Source organism: Zalophus californianus, chromosome 11 (assembly GCF_009762305.2).
Source record: "Zalophus californianus isolate mZalCal1 chromosome 11, mZalCal1.pri.v2, whole genome shotgun sequence".
Taxonomy (NCBI): domain Eukaryota; kingdom Metazoa; phylum Chordata; class Mammalia; order Carnivora; family Otariidae; genus Zalophus; species Zalophus californianus.
The window spans coordinates 16,423,338-16,448,287 of NC_045605.1; the positions used below are offsets into that span (position 1 = coordinate 16,423,338).

Consider the following 24,950-nt stretch of genomic DNA (forward strand, 5'->3'; position numbering starts at 1 on the left):
AGAATGGCTAACACCTGCCCCACCCTCCAGAAGGACCGCCAAGGCATCTTAGCTGTCTGGGGACCCTTTGGCCCTTCACCTGAGAACTTCCAACATGGGTTTAGGAAGGAATGGGCATGACCATGTAGGGAGTACAGATAGGCTAGTGCCTCTCATAAGGTCCCACAGGAAGAATGAGTAACTGACCCAAGACTAGAAAGTCCTTCTCAACCAATTCATTCCTCACCATCTCCACCCTACTGAGTCCTCAGGAAGAAAAGCCAAGGGTAAAGAAACTATGTTTCATCACGGCCAAGAAGTGAGGTTCTAGGCAGAAACAGGCAGAAGTCTTTTAGAGATGTGTACGGCTTTCAGTCCAAATATTTATGGAATAAAACTATTCTTTCCAAGACAGAGAGGACAGCAGAAATCTAGGAAGTACTTGGCGGGGGGGGGGGGTGGGGGGAGGTGAAGAAGAGTCTCCTATTCCTAGCCCTTTCTAAATGAGGTACACGTGCACACACACCCGCCCCTTTCATGATTAAGTGACAGAGTGGGTATGAATGTGCTTCGCAAAGGGTGCCCCACTGTACAAATACAGCCCATCGTTAGGTCGATAATTATCAGAAACACTCAGGAGACAAGACAACGCTCTGTCACTGAGCCACGTGGGACATGTCTACCTGTGCCCTAGACTTGAATTTCCTCATTGTAATAGGGGGAGGAGGGTGCTGGAAGGGGGATGGACTAGTGGTCTCGAGGATTTGCCCTTGCTGACCCTGGTCCTGCACTCCCTCTCTACCTGCTCTGCCCCTCACCTCTCTTGAAGAGGAAAACGAAGCCACAGCCCTTCCAAGTGTCCGGAGAGGGGGGCGGGGACTGATATGAATTCTTGATGGTGTAAGGACTCTGAGGTTGTAGGGATTCTTGTCTATGCTTCTCTCTTCCTTGGGAGCCATTTCAAAACGATCTCTGGAAAATGAAGGAATCTCCTGGTCTTAGAGATATTTTCCTTAAGAAAAGCTAACCCCACAATTTCTCTTGGCCCCCTCCTCTTGTAGGATACAATCTTCAGTGCCTAGAAGTCGTTCTCATCTCTTGCCTGAGACCCCCAGCATAAGCCTGTTGCCTCTTGTTAGAGCCTTCTAAATCAGAGTGTTTCCAGTTTCTGTGCCAGGGAGATTAGACAGTACTAACTCACTCCCCAGGCTTCATACCATGGCTCTATGTGCCAGAAATCTCGGGAGAGCAGCCTGTGGTGTCTGGAATTGACTGTCTGCCCCTAGCAATCAGAGAACCCTCGCAAACAAAACAGCTTCCACAGCTACTCTCACCTGTACCAGCCTTACCACTCACAGACTGTTGCTCATCCATGATTCCCAAACCCAAGCCCCCAGGGCAAACAAGGCAGCATCGTGCTGCCCAGATGAGCCATGGGTGACTGGGCCAGTCCTGCCTGGCACCGGCCCTTCCAACTTTTGGACGTCTCTTGAAGGAAGTGGCTCCCCACTACCCTTGCCTCCATCTTTGCAGCCCCCAGAAGAACGTGGACCTCCTTTCTCTTCAACCTAAGAGGGGACGATGAGAGGGAGCCCAGTGGGGGGCATCCATGTGCTGTCTTTTACCATCTGTGTGGTTTCATCGGTGGGCATTCCTTAGGGGGCACTGCCTCTCCAACAAGCTGGGGTAAAGGACCAGCTGTTCCGCTTCTGTCTGTCCAGACCAGCATGCGGTCCCACCGCGCAGGACAGCAGGTCATACCCGCCACACGCGTTCGAGCTAGTCCATACCTACCGGCAACAGGGAGAGCCCACTCATCACATGCTGGGGACTCTACTAACATTTCTAAGTTCACTCTCTGTGTTTGTATTATTGGGTCTCAGACTTTCACAAACAGTTCGCAGAGCAGCCCTGGCCGTTGGAGCACACATTGAGGGGCCCTGTCTTAGAGTTGTCATTGGTGTCAGAATGTCCCTGTCCTTTGGCATGCTGTGAGCAATGGGTACTTCCGACCTTGGGTATATCTTATGAGCTTCTTCACATTCCTCCCCTCCCACTGTGGGTATAGTGGGTGTGATGCTAGAGAGATCCAGCAGGAGAGGTGGGTCCCAGGCTGTCCTCTGCGGGCAGGGGTGCATGACACCCCCCACCCCCGGCACACACACAGAGTGGGAGACTCAGACCACTGCCGCTTGCTGGGCCTCAGCCCTTCATTAAGGCACTCCACATTTATAGCCCACCCCCCCAGGTGTGAGTAAATGCTTTTGGTCTCTTGGGTCCACCCTCTTCCTCAAGAAACAATTAGGGCAAAGAACACCTGGTGTGGAAAAGTGCTGACCAAGTGGAAAAAGAATTTAAAGAGAAAGGAGCTACCAAAGTAGAATGTGTTTTAGGGGCTTGAAGAGCAGCCCAAGTCCAGGCAACTGAAATGCAGTCCCACCTTGCCCCTCGGATCCCCATCACCGCTCCCAGCCCACAGAGAGACCCACTTACACACTTGCACTCACAACATCTCCACCTCCAAGCCCTCTGGCCCATGGGGGTGCATCCACTGGCAGTCTTCCCACCTGGCAGAGGCTGCTCTTTCAAAGGCAGCCTGGGGATCCTGGGCAGGGATTTGGGAACCCGGGAAACCCGATGTCAGAGTCTCAGGCCAGCATTTGCTAGTGGGGGCCCCGTGTTGAAACACCTCCCCTGGGAAGGGCTTTGCCTGGAATCACCCATCCTTAGGAAAAGTTGCCCAGAGAGAGAGAAGCAGCTTTGGGGGGGGGGGGGATCAGAGCTGAATGTCCTTACAAGGGAAGCTGCCTTAGGTCACCCCAGCTAGGGCTGGTCCGCCCTCACTGGAGCCCCGGGGGTTTGGCTGGGCCGGGCGGGCTCAGACAATGAGGCGGTAAGTTTCATTTCCAGGGACTTAAGCCATTGACGTTTCTGTCCCCTCCTGCCTCCTCCGTGGGCTGGTGCTCACTGGGGTGGGGGCACTTCTGGGGTAACAGGAGGGCCCTGGGAGACTCAGGGAAGGCAGGCCTTTGTGCCAAGCCAGGAGCATGGGAAACTGAGCTACAGGCATCTCCCAAAAAGCACCAGTGCAGTTGACTCAAAAAATAATAGGTGTTAATTTGCATGGCATTTTACATACAGGTTCCATGCTGGGCTTTTCATCTCCTACCATGGTGCCATGGAAGCCGCCTAGGTCTCCCTTCTTCCGCCACCTCCTTTGGGGGCCTTTCTGTGTCCTCCAGACTCCAGAACTTCCCCCACCACCACCTAGCCCATCCTTGGATTAACCCTGGCCAGGAAAAAACACAGCGGCTGGCCTTGCTTGGGTAGACTGGGTCCGGTCCAGATTTGCGCCAGGAAAGCATGCAGGTGGGCTGGCAGGTCTGGGCTCCACTGGTCACCTTAGTTAGGGGTGCCCCACCTGTCTGCTGTGGGCCGCAGCGAGGCCGCTGGCAGGGGGCTTGCCCACCCCACTCCCCCACCTGCTCCAGCTGGGAAGAGGAGCAAGCCAGAGAGCCCAGAGAGGTGCCGAAAGGAGAGGAAACCCAGTGGTTGCTATGACGATGGGGTCTTGGCACCTGATTTGCATAGGGCTATGATTTCCATACTGCAGGGTGAATTTCCATATCCCTGCCTCAAAGCCTGTTGGGGCGGGGAGGGGGAGAGGGGAGAGGTCATTTGAAATTCAAATGAGGATGATTAAGGTTTTCTTGAGGAGGGAAGCTCGGACAAAGGGGGTGAAGCCGGCTGGCACTTGTCTGCCCCAGGCTCAAAGTTATCAAAGGGAGGCAGCACTGGGCTGACTCCCTCCCACCCCTGCCTCCACAGGCGGCGGGGGAGGTGACAGAGGTCAGGCTGGGCTGGGTGCTAGTGGCCTTTGCCTCCTGGGAGAACTGGGTACGTCCCCCTCCTGCCCCTGGACTCAGTTTACCCCTCCATGTCCTGAGGATACTTGAGCTCAGAGCAACCGTTGAGTGTGATCTACCTCTGGACTCGAGCCTACCTCCCTCTGGTGACCACAGACTGGGTCATCTCAGTTTTTCTACCCATGAAATTGGAAAAACAATCTGTACTTTCTCGGTTGGCTGAGGAGATGTGAGGACAGACGGATTCTAGCCTCTACCACCCACCTGTGCTCTTAGACAATCGCTTCCCATCCTTGGGCCTGAGCGTGTGCATTGGATGATGGGTGTGACCTTGAGGGTCTCTAAAAGTATTTGTAAGACGCTTGGAATGATGTGAATTGCTGCCCCCCTGCCCCCAGCTCACCAAGGTGCAGTCATGAGGAGCATAGACTCTGGAGCCAGAGTCTGTATGTGAATCCCAGCTTCTCTGCTTACTAGTTATGACCTTGGGCTAGTTACTTAATGGTTCCCTGCTCAGTTCCCTAGTCTGTAAAATGGGGATAATAATTGTACCTATCTCATGAGGTTGCTGTAAGGATCGAACGGGTCAATATTTAACTTAAACACACTTACCTCAGTGCCTGCCATAGAGTAATGTTGTTTGCTGGTATTAGTATCAGAAGCATCAAGTGTCCACAGAGTGGGGCAGGGACTCAACAGCCGATCCAGGGAACCTCGATTAGTAATATAGGCTGTCTCCTGAGTAGACCTGCCTGTGAACTCATTCACTTTGGCCAACATGCTGTTGTAGCTATTTGTATTTGGGAGTGGGAAGCCTGCTTCAGGGAAGGGCCCAGGAGCAGCCCTAGCTAAGTAGTCACCCCACTGAGCACCTGCCTGGCTAGAGGGCTAGAGGGGCCAGTCACCTCCACCCCTGAGGGCTCCTTATGTGGATCCTGACTCAAGCCTGTCTTTACTTCTCAGAAAATAGAGAAATGACCAGAAGAAGGGGAGGGAGCAGGTGGAGAGACCCCCTTCCCCCTTCCCCCAGTGTTAAGGCACAGGCCAGGTTTAACGGGATTAGGGGACATTGCTAGTTCTGGAAAATCTAAAGGTCCTTTACTTCCTTCGAGTTTCTACAGCAACCACATGTGAGGCTTCATTTGGAGATGGTGTGGTGTAGTACGGACAGCCTTGCCTGGTGGACGGACGTGGGCTTGAGCTTCTGCTCAGTGATTTGCTAATCAGGAACCTTGGGCAGGTTGATGAACCCCTCTGAGCCTCCTTTCCTCATCTGTGAAATGGGGATAATAAGAGCACCTACTCATAGGGTGGTTATAAGGATTAAATGCTGCATGTGTATAAAATGTTTACTACAGAGCTTGGTGCGTAGTAAATGCTCAATAAATGTCAGCTACTAATTATTCCTTATTATTTGAAAACAGTGTTCTGCTGCCAAAATGTTTGAAAATGCTCTGATCTAGTCCTATTCTCCCGTTTTATGGGGGGAGAGACTGGGGTCAGAGAAGGGGAATGACTTTCCCAAGGTCACAGTGGGGATGTGAGAGAGGGTTTCTTTAGGAACACTTTCCCCCCACCCCAGAGGCAGTATCCTCTGTCCTTTGTTTCTGTTTTGTTCTTTCCTTGGATTAAGCCTCTCCTCTCTCTCCCCAGAACCCTTCCGTCAGAGGTGGCCCCTGCAGCCCCCAGAGGGGAGGACCACCTTACTCTACAAGAGGGAAAGCAGAGAGAAGTGTGGTGGGGTTTGGGCTCCGCAGTGGGCTGTGTGACCTATAACAAGCCCCACCCTCTCTGAGCCTCTAGTCACTGGTGAAACAGGAGTCCTGTCATTCCAGCCCTGTAGACCTCACAGGCAGGTGGGGTGGGGACCACATACGAACTGGAGATGGAAATGCACAGCACAGTAGAGAAGCAAACCCAGTGCACTGTGATCAATGTGCATTGGCAAAGGCACCGGCCCTGGAGCCAGAACTTGAGATCCAAGTTCCTTCCCCTTCCCCCTCTGACACCACCCTCCCCCCCACCCCCCCCACCGCCCAGTGCTGGTGCCCGGACCCAGCCTCTGTTTCCTTGTCTGTAGAACAAGCTGTGAGGAAGGAATGAAATGAGAGCCTACCTGTGGCAGCTTTTGGACGTGTGAGTTGTTCTGCAAGTGTGAGAGAGCATCTCCTGTCCGAGCTTGCTTTCTACTCGTGGGCCCCTCTGAGCCACACAAGGTCATGTGTGCGCCCACCGGAGAGCCAGAGCCCAGCCACGTGGCCCTCCCAGGCATCTCCTCCTGCTCTTCTCAGCCAGCTTCACTCTGCGCAGGGAAGAGGGCTAGGGTAGAGCTGCTCCGTCTCCGACTGACCTTGAACCTCTTTGAACCTCTTCCTTCCCCAGGCTGGGCCAAGGGCAGAGTGGTGCTGGTCCGGAGTCGGCCTTTAAGGAACCCCCACGGGTGTCGTGCAGGGTCAAGTCTGGGCATTGAGCTCTGGGGAGTAGTTCCTGCTGTGCCGCTTGTTACCTGTATGACCTTTAGCTCATCACTTGTCCTCTCTGGGACTGTTTCCTTCCCTGTAAATGGCGGGGATAGCATTGGGAGTCTCTAGTCCTCTTGAGCATTTAATACTCCTGATAGAAAAATCACAGGCAAGGTGCTTCTCTGAGATGCGCTCATTTGTGCAACCAGAACCCTGGGCTTACTAACAGAGTTCTTCCTTTGGAGTTGGATTTTTCTTGTTTTCCAGGCTCAGGGGACTATGAGTTGAGACTTTGGCGGGGACCTGGCTCTTCTGGCCGCATTCCTTGCCGCAGGGACCGAGTCCCTGGCCTGTTTTTCTGGAACTTGGTGCATCTGCCCGGATATTCCTTCTGTGTGGCCTCTGATGGTGCTGCGCACTTTGGGCCAGCAGAAGGTGAGGAGGCACTGTAGCGGGAGCCCCGGGGAGTCCCATCTATAGCTCAGGCTGAGAAGCAGTGGGGATTGTCAGGCCCAAACAATGAGAAGACCGTGTGAGGAGCCTTTCGTTTGTCAAAGAACATCATGACAGATGGCAGAGGGAGCTGGGAGGATGCTGGGCTTCTCTTCCAGCCAAGGGGTGCCATGGAGCCCCTTGTGTCCACTGTGGCTCGGCCCCAGGCTCCTGATCTGTGGGAAGGGACCAGAGAGCAAGGCTTCAGGGTTCAATCTCACAAGGGGGGTTGTGTGTGTGTGTGTGTGTGTGTGTAGAAAAGGCGTCAGTCAGGTCCTCATGAGGACCTGGGCCATGTCATGAGGAATCCCTGAAGAGATTTGCTCTACCTTAGGGTAGAGAGGAAGAAGCTTTAAATCATGAAAATTCCCAACTCCATACATGGTCAGAGGTCAAGGGAACCTGAGAGATCACCCTGTCCTGGGGTGGTAAATGGGTTTCTTCAGGAGAGCTCGTTCTGACCATCGGTGGTGGTCGCCGAAGCAGGGACCTTCTAAGGTCCCTTGTTCTAACAAGGAAGAGGGTGCAGTGATGCGTTCATGATACCTCCCTGGACATGGCTTGCTCCCACGTGCATGTCTGCATTTGCTGTCTACAGCCCCCGAGGTAAGGTGACTTGCCTGAGGACACAGACTAGTGGAGAACTGGGAGCCAGACCCCGCCCCCCACGCCCTAACCTAGGGCTCTTTCCCCTCTCCATCCCAGGTCCTGCGTCCTGTTCTTCAGGGGTCTTCAGGGGGTCCTCCTGGGCATTTCCTTGCCCCTGTGAAGGAGGTGGCAGGAATGCAGACAGAAACTTTTTTGTTTTAATATTTAAGGGAAATTGAAGGCTACGGAGGTTAAGCCACTTGCCCCAAGTCCAGCGTAAAACAGCCTTTGAAGTAACCCTCGAGCTCAGTTTCCCGGGTGTTCTCTGTACAGAACTCTGACCATTAGGCAACACTGCCAGTTCCTTGGAGGAATCTCAAGTAACAGAAAAGGTAGGCATGGTGTCTGTGGGGTCCTGGAAAACAACTGCTTTGACTGGTTTAAGTGACTGTGCCAGGAAGTCTCTCCTGGTTTGCTCTGGTAGCCGGCGCCCAGGAGTGTTTCCAGGGTCCTGGGAGCTTTAAGCATGGCTCTCCCAGGAAGTGCCCACCAGCTGCCAAGTGGTCAGAAAGTGGCACTGGAAGTCTTACTGGGTTATACTGAGTGCGGAGCTGGTGAGAAGAGAAGCAGTCCAGAATTGGGAGAGGTTCAGCCCCATTGCCGAGCACTCTGCACTGTTTACCAGGCAGAAGTGAAAAATCCTGCTTGGACAGTTCTCCATTCCTGTGCTTCCACCCCCCTCACCCAGAGAATTGCTCCCCAGGCAAACTCACATCCCGGTGCTGCCAAAGCTATGCAAATCAGCAGGCTCTGCTGCTCAGAGGACTGGTGTGTCTCCTACTGTCTGTTGTGGGGGCTCCCCGGGGTCCTGATAGGTTATACCCATCACCTAACATGGCTGAGACTCAGTCTCCTCATCTGTGAAACGGGGTGAATAATAATGCTTAATCTTCCCAAAGGCAGGGAACTTGCCCCGATGATCTCCTGAGGTCTCCCCCAGGCTTATGAGCCAGGGTTTCAAGGTGTTGGCTCTCCTCCTGCTTTCTTTCTGGAAGCCTCATGGCTCAGAGATTGCCAAGGGGCCATGAGAACACAAAGAAGCCTGGAGAGACCCTAGTGGGTGGCCCTTCCAGCTTGGCATAGATCTCACCCATTTGCCCCCAAGACCTCCAAATGGGGGATTCTAAAGCTTCCTTCTCGAGCCCTGTCTGCCCTCGCCCCGCCTTCTATGTCCTTATCTTTTATTTGTGTGCAGAACAAACAGGACAGAGGGAAATGGTAAGAAGAGCTCTTTGGTCCTTCTTGTGGCTCACTCTGCCTAGGCTGCTGACAGGGACCAGTTTCTGGGAGGGGAGAAAAAAGCTTGGTGCATTTCAACCAGCTGCATTGAATGGAAAGACTTCAGAGATGGAAGGAATTTTAGATGTTCCCTGAAATCCCCCTCTTGATGCCATCAAATTGTCCCTCGATTCCAAAACCAGTTCTGTAACATCCCTGAAAACAAGCAGCCCCTGGCTGAATGTTCCTAGCAATGGGGAGCTCTGACGATGTGAAATTTGTTTCACTGCTGAACACATCCACTTTTCACAGAATTCTTCCTCCCACTGCAATGAAGCCTGCTTTCCAGCAGCTTCACCAGTGGCCCTGCTCTGCTCTTTGCTGCTTCAGGCTAAGCTTGGTTCACTTCCATGCCAATATTTGGAGAGGAAGGAAAGGTCCACTGATATTTATTTAAGCACTTACTATGCACCAGGCACCATGCCAAGTGCTTTCCAATGTTCCCTCATTGAATCGTTTTTAGAATTTTTTATTTTGCAAAAACTCAGACGTATGGAAAACATAGAAAACAGTTCATGAACAGCCATATACCCATCACCTGGATTTGGTAACTGTCAACATCTCACCATATTTGCTTCATCCATTTGTTTCTGAAATCCCTTTTTATTTTCTTTTCAGCTTTCCCTTGTGGACATTTTCAAACACACATGACAACAGAGGCAAATACAATGAGCCCCCATACACTCATTGCCTACTCTCAACAACCATCACATTTCTGCTCTTCCTGCTGCTGGAATATTTTCTTATAAATTCTAGACATTGCAACATTTCCATCCTAAATATGGCAAGGATGCATCTGTAAAACAGAAGGACATTTTCCTTCTTAACTACAATACCATTATTATACTTAAAATGAATTTCTCATTTAATTCTCATGGCAATGCCATGAAGAAGTTTTTATGTAAAGACAAGTGTTGTCATCTCTAGGCTAAATCTCCTTTCCTCATCTGGTGTGACATCTGGGCCCCTTACCATCTTGGCCCTCATGCTCGGCAGCCCAGTTCATCAGCCCAGTTCATCCCTTTTTCAAACTGACGCCCTGTACTGGGCACAGCGCTCTCAGTCAGGGATCTGCCTTGATCTGCATCTCCATTAATGAACGGGACCGCCTTAGCTTTTTAAGCAGCTACACCACACACATGCAACACACTTGGGCTAATACTGAGCTTTGGCCAGCTCAAAAATCTCCTTTTCTGTGGTTTCTTTTCCACATGGGATACTCCAAAGCCAGCCTCCCCTCACGCCCCCTCCTCGCAAGGTTTATTTCCAAATAATGTCTGCCAACAAACAGAAATGAGAACTCTTCCTTCCTTTTTGTTTTTATTTTTTGGCAGGGGAGACATATCTGATTTCTTTAGGAGATTCAGCCCCTCTCAAAATGTAACATACAGAGGACAGACATTTTGGTGGCGAAATGCCTGACACTCTGCATGCTTGAATTCCTAGTCACCATATGTATCCTCTACGATTATTGCTACTGTAGTCTGAAATTGGGTATTGGTATTGTTGAAAAAGCTTTTTATGAGGCTTCCAAGTATAGCACGTAGTGTGGGATTTTTTTTTTCAGCTTTATTGACGTGCAAGTGATAAATAAAATTGTAAGAGATTCACAGCGTACATCATGGTGATTTGATATGTGTGTACGCTGGGAAATGATCCCCTCCATCTGGTTAATTATCACGTCCATCACCTCACCTATTTACCTTTTTTTGTATGTGAGAGAACCTTTCAGTTCTCCTCAGCAAATGTCCCTTATACAGTAGAGTCCTATCAACTATAGTCACTGTGCTCTATATGATATCCTCAGACTTTATTCATCTTACAGCTGAAAGTTTGTACGCTTTTACCAACCTCTTCCTATCCCCCGACCCCCTCAGCCTCTGGCAACCACTTTTCTACTCTCTCACGCTCTGTTTCTATGAGTTTGACTTTTTTAAAAAAAATTTTGTTTGAGATTCCACATGTAAGTGATACCACGCAGTATTTGTATTTTTCTGTCTTATTTCACTTAGCGTAATACCCACAAGATCCATCTATGTTGTCACAAATGGCAGGATTTCCATTTTTCTCATGGCTGAATAATATTCCAGTGTGTGTGCATGTGTGTGTGTGTGTTTTAAGATTTTATGTATTTATTTATTTATTTGAGAGAGAGCATGAGTGAGGGGGGGTGCAGAGAGAGAGGGAGAAACAAACTCCCAGCCAAACAGAGAGCCTGACCTGGGGCTCGATCCCAGGACCCTGGGATCATGACCTGAGCCGAAGGCAGACGCTTAACCGACTGAACCACCCAGGCACCCCTGTGTGTGTGTGTGTGTGTGTGGTGTGTGTGTTTAAATAAACAACATCTTTATCTATCCATCCATCAATGGACACGGGTTGTGTCAATATCTTGGCTGTTGTGAATATCGCCACAGTGAATGTGGGGGTGCAGATATCTCCTTAATAGCATTGTTTTCATTTACTTTGGAGATATACCCAGAAGTAGGATTGCTGGGTCATACGTAGCAGATAGCCTTCTAGTTGGGTATAACTTTGTGCAATTTGACTACTTTAGTGGACTACCCAACATAAAGTAGAAAAGCAGATTTCTGGGCTAGCATATTTGTTAAAACAGTATTCCCTAATTAAAAAAAAAAAGTCCCTAGTTTACTTTTTGTCTGTTTCATTTTTGTTGAGGTAAAAAAAAAAAAAAAAACCACATAACATAAAAATTAAATATAAACCATTAAATTAATCATAAAATTTACCATCTTAACCATTTCTAAGTGTACAGTTCAACCTCCCCTGTCTTTTATATATACAGTTGGTTTTGTTTAACCCAAGTACAGGGCCTTACATTTATTCCTGTTACATTTTACCTTGTTGGTTTTGGCTTCCTATTAGAACATGCCAAAATATTTTCTAATCCCGATTCTATCATCCAGTTTTCTGTATTCATCTCCCTCTCTGCTTTGAATCACTTCCAAATTCGATCAACATTTATTTACCTAAGCTGTTGATCAAAGCCAAACCCTTGGTTTCTCTGTGTCGGCCATTGGATGCAGTGCCTTTTTTTTTTTTTTTTTTTAATGTAAGCTCTAGGCCCAACATGGGGCTGGACCTCAAAACCCCGAGATCAAGAGTCACATGCTCTACTGACCAAGCTAGCCAGGTGTCCCATGCAGTGCCTTTACTGGGAAAACTGTATGAGTATAGGAGTTGAGAAATCAAGCTTTGGTCTTGATTCAAGTTCTCTGAGGCTGTGTGTCCTCTGCAAGGTGCTTCCCCTCTGAGTTTGGACTTCAGTGTCCTTCCAACTCTTCCTTCTGTGTGTCTGTCCTGCTTTGTTTTTCCTGCAAGTGATTGCGACCTTCCAAAGAGGGAGCCAAGGCTTGGAAATATGATATGTTCAAAGTTTCGGCAGATGGTGGCACCTGTGACTTTCTCAGGTCAGAATCAAAGATTGGTTTTTGGAGCAGTTCCTTAGTAATTTGGATCAAACACATGGTCATTTGGCACCTACTGTATATTAGACACTTTTAGGCACTTGAGGTTCAAAGATGAATAAGACTTATAATAATTCTAACCTCTAGGAGCTCATGATTTCATGAGAGAAACAAACACATGAACCACTGGGTCTAAAAAATGTGGTATGTACAATAAAAGTTATAAATAAGAGGTATGGAAACACAGAGAAAATCCCATATTTTGCTTTGGGTAAGTTTCATGGAGGATGTGGCATTAGTCTTAGAGGATGAGTGTGTATTTTCTAGGGAGAGAAGGGCACAGCACATGCAAAGTCCCTAACATAAGACCAGGCTCAGCCTGGATAGGGGAATGGCCCAGGATGTCTGGAGCCCAGCTCTACAACTGGGGAGTGCCTCCCAGTGCACAAAGCATGGTCACCAGCTTTCTCTCCTTTGAGCTTTACTATAATCCTGGAAAGTGGGTAGAACGGGAATTATGACCTTATTTTGCCATTGAGAAGCCTGAAGCCTCTGGAGCTGCCTGCCTTGATCAAACTCACACAGCCTGGGAGTGATGGAGCCAAGCCTTGAACCTCAGTTCTCCAACTTCAAGTCCAGGACTGTTTCCAAGTACACCCTTGCTGCTTCTCCACAGCGCATTGCAAAGGGGTATAAAGTAAGTCTCTGATGATCATGGACCAGGATTTCACCTAATATAATAATTGCATCCTCTCATTTCTCCCTGAAAGAGGAGCACCTACCTCACTGTGTCAAAGATGAATAAATTGAGTCCCAGGAACGGCTCACCAGTCATCTCTCAATCTAGACCATTAGCAGTGGAATCAGAATCAGAACTGGAATGGCTTTGGGGAGCTGAGCCCTTCCTAAATGCCCAGCACTGAGCTATAGGGCACTCTCGACTCTGTTGGCGTGTCATGGGGCCAGTCTCCTTGGGAGGTCCTGGCCAACCAGGTACCTCATTCACTTAGGCTGGGTTTCAAGGAAGATTAGGTACAGATACCAATGCAGGTAAGAATGAATTTGATGAGAAGGAGAAATGTCCTCACTAGGCTCCAAGAGCAGCAGGTGCATCCTCATGATAAGAGGCCTCTTGAGAAGGGCCATGGAAAAACTTCTAGGCAAGAGAAATTGTTAATTTTGTTGGCTGGTGAGATTTAAAATTAAACTCTGAATCCTGCTTGCTCATCTTTTCCATTTTGTGGATCTCATAAACAACATGATAATTGCATTCACAGAAATAGAAAGCAAAGACCTTCTTTAATTGTCCACAAAGCTGATGACCTCCAAGTCAAACTGTTTTGACCCTCCACTGTTTCTCTCACTGTATTAATACCTCCTTCTGGAAACATCTTCCCCTTTTTACCACCCAGTCACCATCCTTGCCTGGTCTTCCTCCTCCTCGAGTGCCCACTCTTTCTCCGTCTCCTTCGCTGGCTCCTCCTCATCATTCCAGCCTTGACTCTTCTTTCTTCTTCATCTGGACTCAGTTCCTTTGTAACCTCACTGAATCCTGTGGCTTTAAATGCCACCTATAGGCAGATAACTACCCAGGTTATATGTCTGACCTCACACTTCTCCTGAGTCCAAACTCACTTCCCTGCCTCTCCTGAGATATCTCATTGGCATCTCAAACTTACCTCCTTCAAAAACAGCTTTCGACGTTCTACCCCCAGCCTGCCCTTCCCTGAGTCACCCCCATCTCTGGGAATGGCGCCACCGATTATTCCATCGAGAAAGGCCAAACCCTAGAAATCCTCCTTGATTCCTCTCTTTCCCTGCACCGCACCTCCCATCCATCAGCCAGTCCCGTCGGCTATCAGTTGAATATTCTAAATCCAGGCTTTTCTCACCACCTCCACTGTCGCTGTCCCTTCCACTCCGCTGCCCTTTCTCATCTGGGCCACTGCAATGGCTCTCAACTGGTCTTGCTTCCTGCTCTCTAACCCCCTACCAGCTCATCACTGTAGGTTTAAACACTGAAGTCAGATCACGTGACTCCTCTGCTCAAACCCTCTATCACTTCCTGTCGTCCTTCAGCTTTCACCATCACCTGTCTGCCAGATCCATGTCAGCTTGCCTCTGATTACCCCATTCTTTAGCCCTACTAGCCTCATTACTATTCCTCAGCATGCAAGCCTGCTCTTGCCTTAGGTCCTGATACTTCTGTCTGGAATGATCTTCCTCAGACCTTCGAAAGGTTGGGTCCTCACTTCATGGAGTAAAAACCTCACCTCCCCTCAGTGGCCTTCCCAGACCACCTGCTTATGAACAGCCTCTGACACGCCCTTCCCCTGACCAAGTATTATTGTTCTCCACAGTAATTATCTCTAAATGAAATTCTATATTTGTTTTCTTATTCCTTTTATGTCTCCTCAACTCTAAAAGAAGTCAGGGACTTCTGCTGTCTTCTCCAGGATTGTATTCCTAGTGCCTAGAACAGTGCCTGGTACTTAGTGTGGGCTGAGTAAATGCCTGTTGGATGAATGAATTTGCTCTTTTGTCAAGTTTTAAAATTACTCCTTATTAGACCAACTTTACAATGTCATGGAAGGATTTTTTTTTTTTAAGATAAAACTCCTCAAAAAATAAAATCTAGAACTACTGGATTATCTAGCAATTCCACTTCTGGGCATTTATCCAAAGAAAATGAAGACACTAACTCAAAAAAAAAAAAATCTCCCCTCCACGTTCAATGCAGTATTATTTACAATAGCCAAGACATGGGAAATAGCCAAAGTGTCCACTGGTGGATGAATAAGTAAAGAAAATATGCTGTGTATATGTCCATATGCACACATAACATTGGACATAGAACATTATTCAGCCATGAAAAAGAATGAAATCTTGCCATTTGTGACAACGTGGACAGAACTTGAGGGCATTATGCTAAGGGAAATAAATCAGGCAGAGAAAGACAAATACCATATGATCTCACTTCTATGTGAAATCTCAAAAGCAAGCAAACAAATAAAAAACAACAACAAAAGCCAAGCTCATAGATATAAAGAACAGATTGGTGGTTGCCAGAGGTGAGGGGTGGGGATAGGTGAAATGGGTAAAGGGCGCCCAAACTTCCAGTTATAAAATACAGTAAGTCCTGGGGATGTAATGAACAGCATGGTGACTGTGGTTAATAAAACTGGATTGCATATTTGAAAGTTGCTGAGAGAGTGGATCTTAAAAATTCTCATCAGAAGAAAAAAAATGTGTAACTATGTGTGGTGATGAATGTTCGCTAGACTTATTGTGATGATCAGTGTGTTCACAATGTATACAAATGTTGAATCACCCGAAACTAATGTAGTGTTATATGTCAGTTACACCTCAATTGAAAACAAAGGTAAAAGCAATTTTGCCTTTAAGTCTATCTGTCTATGTGCAACTGCTTTCAAATTGTGGGCCCTTCCTACCTTTAGCTCCCCTTGCAGATTTTATGTATCATCTTCATTGATCTCAAAATCAGGCTGCTATCCAGACGTCACTCCATATCTCCCCGTATGCCCTTCTCAGGACCCCATCCCTCTTCATCCTCTGCTCTCATCTTGCTGGCCTGGTTGCTGGAGGAGATGCCCTCACAACCATAGAGGAAAGGGCACGCTTCCCCATCCTCATTTAGAACAGAGCAGGGCAAGGGGTTTAAGTTAAAACTCCAGAGGATTCTCTTAGGTCCCATTCATCCTTCTGCCAGGCATTTCTTGAGACACTGGGCTATGTTAGGAACCGTGGTGGCCATTGAGAATGGAAGTCATGTCCCCATTTTCACGGAACTCATAGGCTAGCAGGAGAGAAGCCCACAGAAAAGGAGTCCCATGATGTGCCATGCAGGGGCAGCGAGGGCTCCTGGGGTCTAGAGTGGAGCAAGGCTAACCAACTCCGGGCAAGTGTGGAGACAGGACAGGCTTGGTATGTTTGCACCTGAGCTCAGGGTGCCTGGGAGGGAGCGAGGTGGGATCCTGAGGGACAGTCATATGGGGATTTGTGTGTTGTGCTAAGGGACGGAGACTTTATTCCAAAGTTATTGTAGAGCTAATGAAAAGCAGAAGAATTTTCTGATTGAAAGTTCTGAATTCATTCACTTGTCCATTTATTCTTTCATTCAACCAGTATATTTTGAACTCCTGTTATGTACTAAGCCCAGTGCTATGCCCTGAGTGTATGGTATTTAGTAAGTAGTCGTTGCCCTTGCTGTTACAGAGCCAGCAAGCCACGGCGCATAAAGGAAGCTTGTTTGGTGGCTCCTGCCATAGTTTGGTGGGGTTTTTTTGGGTTTGGGTTTTTTTTTTTAAGATTTTATTTATTTATTTGACAGAGAGAGAGGGAGAGAGCACAAGCAGTGGGAGTGGCCGGCAGAGGGAGAAGGGGAAGCAGGCTCCCCGCTGAGCAGGGAGCCCGACGCGGGCTCGATCCCAGGATCTTGGGATCATGACCTGAGCCAAAGGCAGCCGCTTAACCGACTGAGCCACCCAGGTGCCCCACTGCCATAGATAATTATAGGAAGAGGAAACTTTATTATAGCTAACAATAGAAGCAAGTCCTCCTAACAATAGGTGTATATTTAAGCAAACTACGGTCCCCAGAATGGAATATTAGGGAACCATTAAAAACGATGTTTGCAAGCATCGGAGAAAAAAAAAGATTTATGGTGCCCCTTGATAGTAGAGGGGAAATATTAACTGGGAAAAGCAGGGTAAAATTTGTACAAGGTGGTGAATTTTACCCTGGGAAAAGCAGGGTGGTGAATTTTACCCTGGGAAAAGCAGGGTAAAATTTGTACAAGGTGGTGAATATCGATGAGGAAAAACAAACATAAAAAAAGACCATAACATATACAAAAATATGAATTACAGCTGCCCCTCAGCAGAGTGATTTTTCTGCTACTTTATACTTCTCCGTAACAAATATTTTTCTCTATTAAGCACACATTTACTTGTCCCACCATAACTTGTTCCTTTATAAAAGGAAAGAGATGAACAGACAAGAAATGAAAGCCAGAGGGGAGAAGGCAAGGACAGACACCTGTCTACCTGACATGACTTAGGTGTCATGTCCCCAGGAGGGCCGGGATGGGGCAGCCGTGTTAGGATTAGGACCCGTGGCCGGTCATCCCTTGCTTAGCCATGACAGCTTTTGCTTTGTGTGAGGGAGTGCCACAGAACGCACGCTCCGGGATGTCAAGTTCCATCCCGGCTAACTCTGTGTGACCTCGGACAAGTCACTCTTCCTGGTTATCCACCTCCCTGGAGGAGATTTTTCCAAAGACCTCTCCGGGAAACAGGATAAGTAGGAGGAGCCTGGCCACAGGGGAAGCAGGTGTTCTTTTTCAAAATCTAGACAAGCTCCTCCCCGACATTGCCATTTCCCTCTAAGCTTCAGTCCGTCCCAATCCCGCTAACAACTCATATTTTCATTTTTATCTCTTTCAGGAAATGATCGAAATGGCCTAGATTTCAACAGGCAGGTAAGGTCTTTCAGAAAGCAACCTTTGTTCTCTAAATGTTGGGGGGTGGGGGCGGGGGGCGGGGGGCGGCCCCTTAGACTACGCCAGGTGCGGGAGATATAAAGATTATGTCAAGTTTGAGGGTGTTTATTCATAGGCTCAGTAGCTTTCAGGGGCCTATCAAGGGCCTTTGTGTCCAGCCCCTCCCCAGCCAACAAGCCAACATTGGGGTCCCCACTATGCCCGCAAAAGAGTGCTAACACCTGGAGCACTTGTTTAGGACTAAGTACTTGCCTGGTGTGCTGCAGAATCTAAGACCACAGCTCTCTTCCCATCACGACGTTTAGTCCAAGTTGCCTCTTGGGTGAGTCGGTCTGCGTGGACCAATTGTTTGGAGAGGAATGTATGGAGGTACCAAGGATGGAGCACCTGAGACCCTCAGGGAACTCCTGATTGAAAGGGGAAGATAGGGGACAAAACAGGAGGCACAGAACAAGAGAGCCCAGGACAAAGTATATAACCTGGCTCCATGGGACAGTGTAGACACAAGCTTGGTGCCTTTGAAGAAAATCGAGTCATGTGGGGTTCGAGTTAGTCTGGGAGGGCTTCAGGTGGGGGCAGATGGTGTTGGACAGAGTGCGGATGGACAGATGTGAAGCGAAGGATGGAGCAGAGGGAGAGGACTTTCCCCCTTGAGATCAGGTAGGCGGGAAGCCAGGGGGAGAGGGCTCGGACGGGGCATGATGCCAGAGCAGATGTGGGAGGGTGTGTTGGTGGGAGGAAAGCTAAGGTGGTCTGAGTTTTCTCAGCTGAAAAATTAATTGATTCCCTAAATTTGGCCAGGAGTGGGGTGGGGCATGTACACTGTGCCAGGTGTGGGAATACAAAGAAAATTAAGACATGCTCTCTGCCCTGGTGCATCTTATAGTCTAGCATGGAGAGTTCGAGAGAGAGATAAAAGGAGAGGAAGGAGAGAGAGACTCCTCGGGGAATAATTCTAATACACTCGCATCCCTGCTTTACTAGAGGTGTGTAGAAAGCATGGTGTCAAACAGAAATGGAAAGAGTTCATTCTTCCTGGGAGCTCAGGGCGGGCTTCATGGAGGAGGTAATATTTGAACTAGCTCTAAAGGGTGAGTAGGACTCTGTCAGGCAGAGAAGAGTGTGGTGGAAGGGCAGAAAATCCTGATGTGGGGGTGCATTGGAGAATCACGGGTTCCTTCTTGCTCTGATATTCTGCGTCCAAGTTTAGGTGACAGTCTGAGGTGGGACTGGAGATCAGACTCCTTTATCTGTACGGTGATTTGAAGTCACTACTAAAACGTTTTCTAAGGGGCTGGGTACTTTCTGGGTATATCCTTCACGGTCAGAGAGAGCAATAAATCTGGAGTCCCAAGCCAAAACCTCTCAGGCATTCTGCATTTTGTTCACCGTGGAAGTTGTCTAACTAGTACACGAGGCCTAAAGTAGAGAGAGGCTTCAGACTTAGGACTTGGCACCGACATGGTCTATTAAACACTAGAACAGCCACCAAGGGAAAGAGACGGTAGAGTCAGCTTCTCACCCAAGGTCTTTGCATATGAGACAGATTCTTCTCTCAGGGATAGTTTTGCCAGATTTTCTTGCAGGGCGGGAGAATGGAGGAGATTCCCCAGGATTGGGATCCTGAAGGAGAGTCCTAAGCAGGTTGGGATGGGGCCGGTGCCCTGTGCTTTCCACCCTGAGGAGGCAGGATGGCAGCCTGGGACCCACCTCTCACTGTCCCAGGCCCTTGGAGAAGATGCACAGGGAGGAGCCCATTCCACACCAAGATGTGACCACACCAGCCCAGTCCGGAGGTGGCCTGCTCCACAGGCCTGGTGGGTTGAACTGCCTATGTGATCTTTTGGAAGCTTGAGAAACCCTCGTGCTTAGGACAAGGCTGGGGGCAGCCCCTCTGGCCCTAGGCAGCATCCAGAGAGGTCCCTGGCCCTTTGAACATCTTTTGGGGTGTGGTTTCTCCAACAGTTGGGAGAAAGCATGCTGGCTTCTTCCAGGAGTGGGCCTCGCTTGAGTTTGCTTCACTTAGCTGAGCCCCATGGGGTGGGCTGTTCCCTCTTCCCTCCCCTGGAAAGGGTTTTTGGATTTCTCACTACTGACAAGAACAGACATGACAGATCTTTCCTTTCAAGAAGGGGAGAATTTTGGAGAAAGAGGCTCAGCCAGGTCACGCTCCTTTACACTCTTAGGCCAGAGCACTCCTCTGCTCACGCGCATACACATCCATACCCACCCCCACCGATCCTCCCCGCGACCAGTCACTCTATCCCACGGATACCCACAGGTTCATGTTCATAGCAGCTCGTCTGCAGACCTACAGGTGGGCCCCCAGGATCTCTCGAGCCACTGCATTGACCATCATCCCTCCACACTTCACAAGGAGGGAAGTAAACTAACATTTGCTGCCTGCCAAGCTCTGTGCAAGGGGCTTTGGGCACTTTATCTCATTGAATTCTCACTATAGACCAAGGGTTACTATCCCCATTCGACAGGCAAGGAAGGCGCCTCCCAGGCAGCCCCACCTTTTTTTTGGCAAAGGATTTGGGAGATGAACCAATGTGCCGAAGGTCACATGATTGGCCAACTGGCAGACCCAGGATTCAAACCCACATCTCTTGGACTCCAGAGCCCATCTTTCCCACGATGGCCCGCTGCATCCTCCTCTGCAGTCTCTCCGCTCTCCGCTCCCGGCACACACACCATGCTCAGGGAGCGGCTGGGAGCCAGGGGCTGAGGGTGACCTCACTGTGACTAACTGGGAGGAAATGGGAGGCAGAGGGTGTGGGGAAGGGAAGAAAGGGTGGTTGTGAGGAACCGCCTGGTATGGCACAGGGAAGAGGCTGGCAGACACCGGAGGGCAAAGGATGAGCCTCTGCCCTCGGTGAAGCCCCAGTTGGAAAGCCTCAAGCCAGTTGGTGCAATTGGGAGTTGTAGCCAGATACTGGCTAAACAGTCCTACAGTTGCATGAGCAAGGGACAGTGGCTCATCTGGAAGTTTCACACTGAGCCTGTTAGCTTCCTGGTCCCAGGAAAGCAGACTGAGCCTGTTTGGACGAGAATTGTGGGAAGACCCAGGGACCCAGAGGCAGTGCTACCCTGCCGTCCCTAGGAAGGATAAGAAAGTGGAGGCGCAACAGGATAAGACCAGATCCCCAGACGGGGAGGCAGACGTCCTGGTGCCAGTGCTATTGCTCTACCTCTCACTAGTCGTTGTCCTTAGACAAACCTCTCCATCTTCCTGGCCCTCAGTTTCCTCTCGGATAAAATGGAGAAGTTTGCATGGGGTGATCTCTCAGGCTCCCACAATCTGTCTGTTAGGTTCCCTTATTTCTTTCATGCCCTATTCCGACCGGTTGGTTTGACTCCCACTCTCCTTTCACTTTTTTCTTCGAAGAGAAATAGGGAAGAGAGTGTCCATTTCTTCACCCTGAGCTGGAGAGAGTGGGGGGAAATGAGTCCCATGATATCTTTCCAATCTTCATGATTTTGTGTGGTCCCATGAAAAGAATCGCTTGGAATGTAGGGGCAGAGGCAGAAGGACCCAGCTGGCTGGATTTGGGGCCCGTCATTCATTCTTTGAATAGTTAGTCATTCCGAAGCGCTGGAGAGGGGGTGTCGGGAGTAAGAAGATAAATTGCAAAACTGCGCAGTGAATTCCGTGAGAGACGGGTAGCGCTGAGCTCCTGGGTACCTGCCTGAGGACATCACCAAAGAGGTGGTGTCTGAAGTGGGGGACAGGGGAAGAGTAAGGGATTTGGCTGGCGGAGAAGGGCAGCAAGAGTATTCCAGGCATAGGAGCCAGTGAGTGTGAGGGCTCCCTTGAGAAAGGGCGTGGCTTCGGGGGAAGTGTGAGAAGATGAACATGGGGGGAGATGAGGCAGGGGAAGCAGGAGCTGGGGGTCGGGCCTAGTTGTGAAGAACCTTGAATGCACACCAAAGAATTTTCTCCTGTGGGCAGTAGGGAGCCATTAGGTGTTTTCTAGCATGACTAGTTTCATGTAATGGAAGGGCATTAGAGGGGGTGTGGGTGAGGAGGGAAGGAAGGACGAAGGAGAGGCCTGATGGAATGCTGTTGTGGTATGAAGAAACGGGCAAAGCTCAGGAGAGGGATTATAGCAAAGAGGTCAAGCACACGAGCACAGAGGCAGACTGCCTGGGCTGGAATCATGATCGTGCGGCCTTGGGAAAATTCCTCACCTTCTATGTTCCCCACTCTCCTCATCTGGAAATGGGGAAACTAATGGTACCTATCTCGCAGGGTTGTTGCGAAGGTCAAATGAGAGGGTGTGTGCCTTTTAGACAAGTGCCTAGAACATAGGAACTGTGTAAGTATTCACTATGTTTGTGATCCTGTCAGTATGCACGGAGAGGCTCAGATTTGAGAGAGAGATCTGAGAGAAGATCAAGAGGATTTTGGCAACAGGTTGGACGGGATGGCAAAGGAAGGGGAAGGGTCCAGCATGATTTGTAGGTTTCTGGCTTGGGATGCCAAGCATTGGAGGGACTGCAAGCAGAGCCCAAGAAGCCAGAAGGTAGAACAAGTATGTCCAGATGATGGAAGGAGCTGGAAGGCTATAGGTGCCAATACAGTGAGAAATTGGGATCTGGAGTCTGGGGGATAGTTCAAGACGCCTATCAGGGAGTCAGCATTGCACCGCGTTAACTGAAATGGTGGGAGGGAGGGAGGCCCCCTGGAGATGGTGTGCAGAATGCGATGGGGACCCTGGGAAGACCTGCAGGAGAATCACATGTGGGAAAGGCTGAGGAGTGGGTGCCTATAGACGGGACGAGGAAAGCGTGGTTAAAGGGATGGGGGTGGGGTTGGGGGGAGGAGAACCACACCCACAAAGGAGAGATTTTCATGGCGCTGGGGAGAGCCACGGTGTCAAGGACTGCAGAGGTATTATGGAGCCCAAAGCCTGAACACGGGTTCTGGCTCGGCAGTGAGACGAGCAGCGATGTCCTCATCGTGGAGGCTGTGCTAAGAGCAGATGCCGGATTGCTGCCGGCGGGGGGCAAGTTGGAGTTAAGGAAATGAGGGAGATGTGCTCATGAGGTGACAAAGGGGTGGGGTGTTGGCCTAAAATGGAGACGGTGTAAAAGGAAGGCTTTGGAAGACGGGGGAGACCTCGGTGGGTGTGGGCTTGGGGAGGGATAGGAAATGCCATCAGCAGAGGAGACAGAAAAGACAGAATGCAGACAGAGAACCCACTGGAAGGGGTAGCCTAGGAGAGGAGGACTCGTCTGAGAGGGTAGCAGGGCTGGGTGCCCTGTCAGTGAGTTCAGGAGCCCAGGGGACAGCTCTTCGCCTCCCTTCCCTGCTCTTTGGACCAACAGCTAGCTTCGGAAGGACGTTGGAAGGTAGAATTGGCTTCAGGGGGCTTGGACAGTCCACAGTGACAGGTGCGCCTCTGGGGAGCCTCACGCTCTTCTGTCCTGGTGCCTTCTGAAGCCCTCGCTCCCCACGGGCCACAAGTTTCCACCAGACAGATCAGAGCAACATTTCCACATATGTTGTTGAGTGCCATCTTGCTAGAAGACTCCAAAAGTTCTCTGAGGCCAGAAGGATATCTGATGCAAGTTGGCAGGTGTCCTTGTCCCTAAGCTTTCTGCCACCAAAGCTGAGAATCAGTGACCTGGGGTTTTCTCTCCATCCTAGGCTTGATAGCTTTCTCAGCTCACCTGCACCAATGGATGATTCTCCCGTGCCAGCCAGCCAAGAGCAGTTACCCCAGCATGCCCCCATATGGCATTTCGCTTTAAATTGGATGGGATTTCCCTTCACTGTTTTCTTGAGCGTGAACCACCATGGTTCTCTGGCTGCTCCCAGTATGTGTGGATTTGTAGTGTTTAATTGGCTCAGTGAGGCATCTTCTCTAAAAGCAACAAAATTCAGCCTAGGGGAAGGTCTCTGAGGGTCCAGAATGATGGAGAGGCTTCTCCAGGGAGGCCCAGGAGGAGAACGCAGGCCAGGCCAGGCCAGACCAGGCTCTCGAGCTGACAAGGGAGGGTCTGCCGGGATGGCCTACTCAGCGCTCGCCCCTGGGCGCTCAGGGAGCAGCCTCGGGAGAGCTGGCACCGGAGCGGCTGAGCACCAGGCGGCAAGGGAAGGAACTGATGGACCAAGTTCGACCATTTCGTACCATGGACCCGTGCTCCGCTGGGTAGTGAGGAGTCAGAGGGGACTAGAACATGGGTCCTGCCCGCAGGAGCTCCCTGCCAGTGGGGAAGAAAACACAGCGGAGGAGGCAGCGAAAGAGAGGGAGATCCCCTGCACTGTAATATTAATGTCAATGGGGCTGGTTCTGCAAGTCTCAGAAAGCTGGACAGGCACACATTGCCAGGCATGGGTCAGGGTAATGAGCTGGAGGGAGGTTCTGAGGGACCCTGGGGGTGGGGGTGGGAATTAAGGATGGCAAGACTGTCGGTCCTCTCAGGCTTGTTTCCCTCTGCGGGGCACCCAGCTTCTGCCTCCCTGCTTCCGAGTAGAGACAGGATTACGGGGGTGCGGGCGCAGACTAAGAGACAGAAGACGAGGAGTCTGCAAACTGCATTTTGCCCAACCTCGAGTGTTGATACAGAACATCCTTCGTTTTTTTCCCCTCTGAGGTGCCAGAGCAATTGAAAATCAGATACGGGAGCCTGACGGAACTGTGTTGGGGACATGGTTTTGATGCAAGTCCACAGTGGGCTTCCAAAGACCTTACTTCAGAATTAAATACAGCTGCCAGGCACAGGTGTAGATCTGGGGGAGGACAGACCTTAAAGTCCCCTGCTAGCCAACAGGCAGTTCTGAGCAGAGGGACCAGAAGGGACCAACCCCCAAACACCCACTTCCTTCTAAAACTGTGGTTCTCAGCCTTATCAGACCCAATGTCCCTTGGAACGAGGATTCTAGAAAGCCCCCTGAATCTCCTAGAATGGAATTTATAGAAAACACAAACATCCACAGGATGCTCTGATTTGAATAAAAGAATGAAAAAGAATTTAAAATAAAATAATAGATATTTCAACAAGGAAATCCTTGGGCACACTGCCCGGGAAGGTTCAACGGGCTAGTGGCATGCTAGTACCCAGATGACACACACAAATACAGACTGATAATGGCATGTTCGATTGGCAGCTCAAAAACCATGACTTTCCAAAATGTTAACTCTCCATAAAGGTCCAAACAAAATAAGATAGAAATCTTTCCTCAATTTACACAGAAAATGGCATCCCCGGAAAAAAGCCAGTGCCTATTAAAAGTATGCAAAAGATACTTGGTGCTCCTATAAAA

At 49.6% G+C, this 24,950-nt stretch overlaps 1 protein-coding gene across 5 annotated transcripts in view; it reads left to right on the top strand.

The window, feature by feature from the left end:
* POU2F3 (POU class 2 homeobox 3) overlaps window positions 1–24,950 on the top strand; it is a 74,001-nt gene that overhangs the window by 11,323 nt on the left and 37,728 nt on the right. For all 5 annotated transcript variants that reach the window (XM_027579932.2, XM_027579934.2, XM_027579935.2 and 2 more), the window contains exon 3: window positions 17,619–17,653. In XM_027579932.2, coding sequence (XP_027435733.1) covers window positions 17,619–17,653 — 35 coding nt within the window. The remainder of the gene's footprint in view (window positions 1–17,618; window positions 17,654–24,950) is intronic.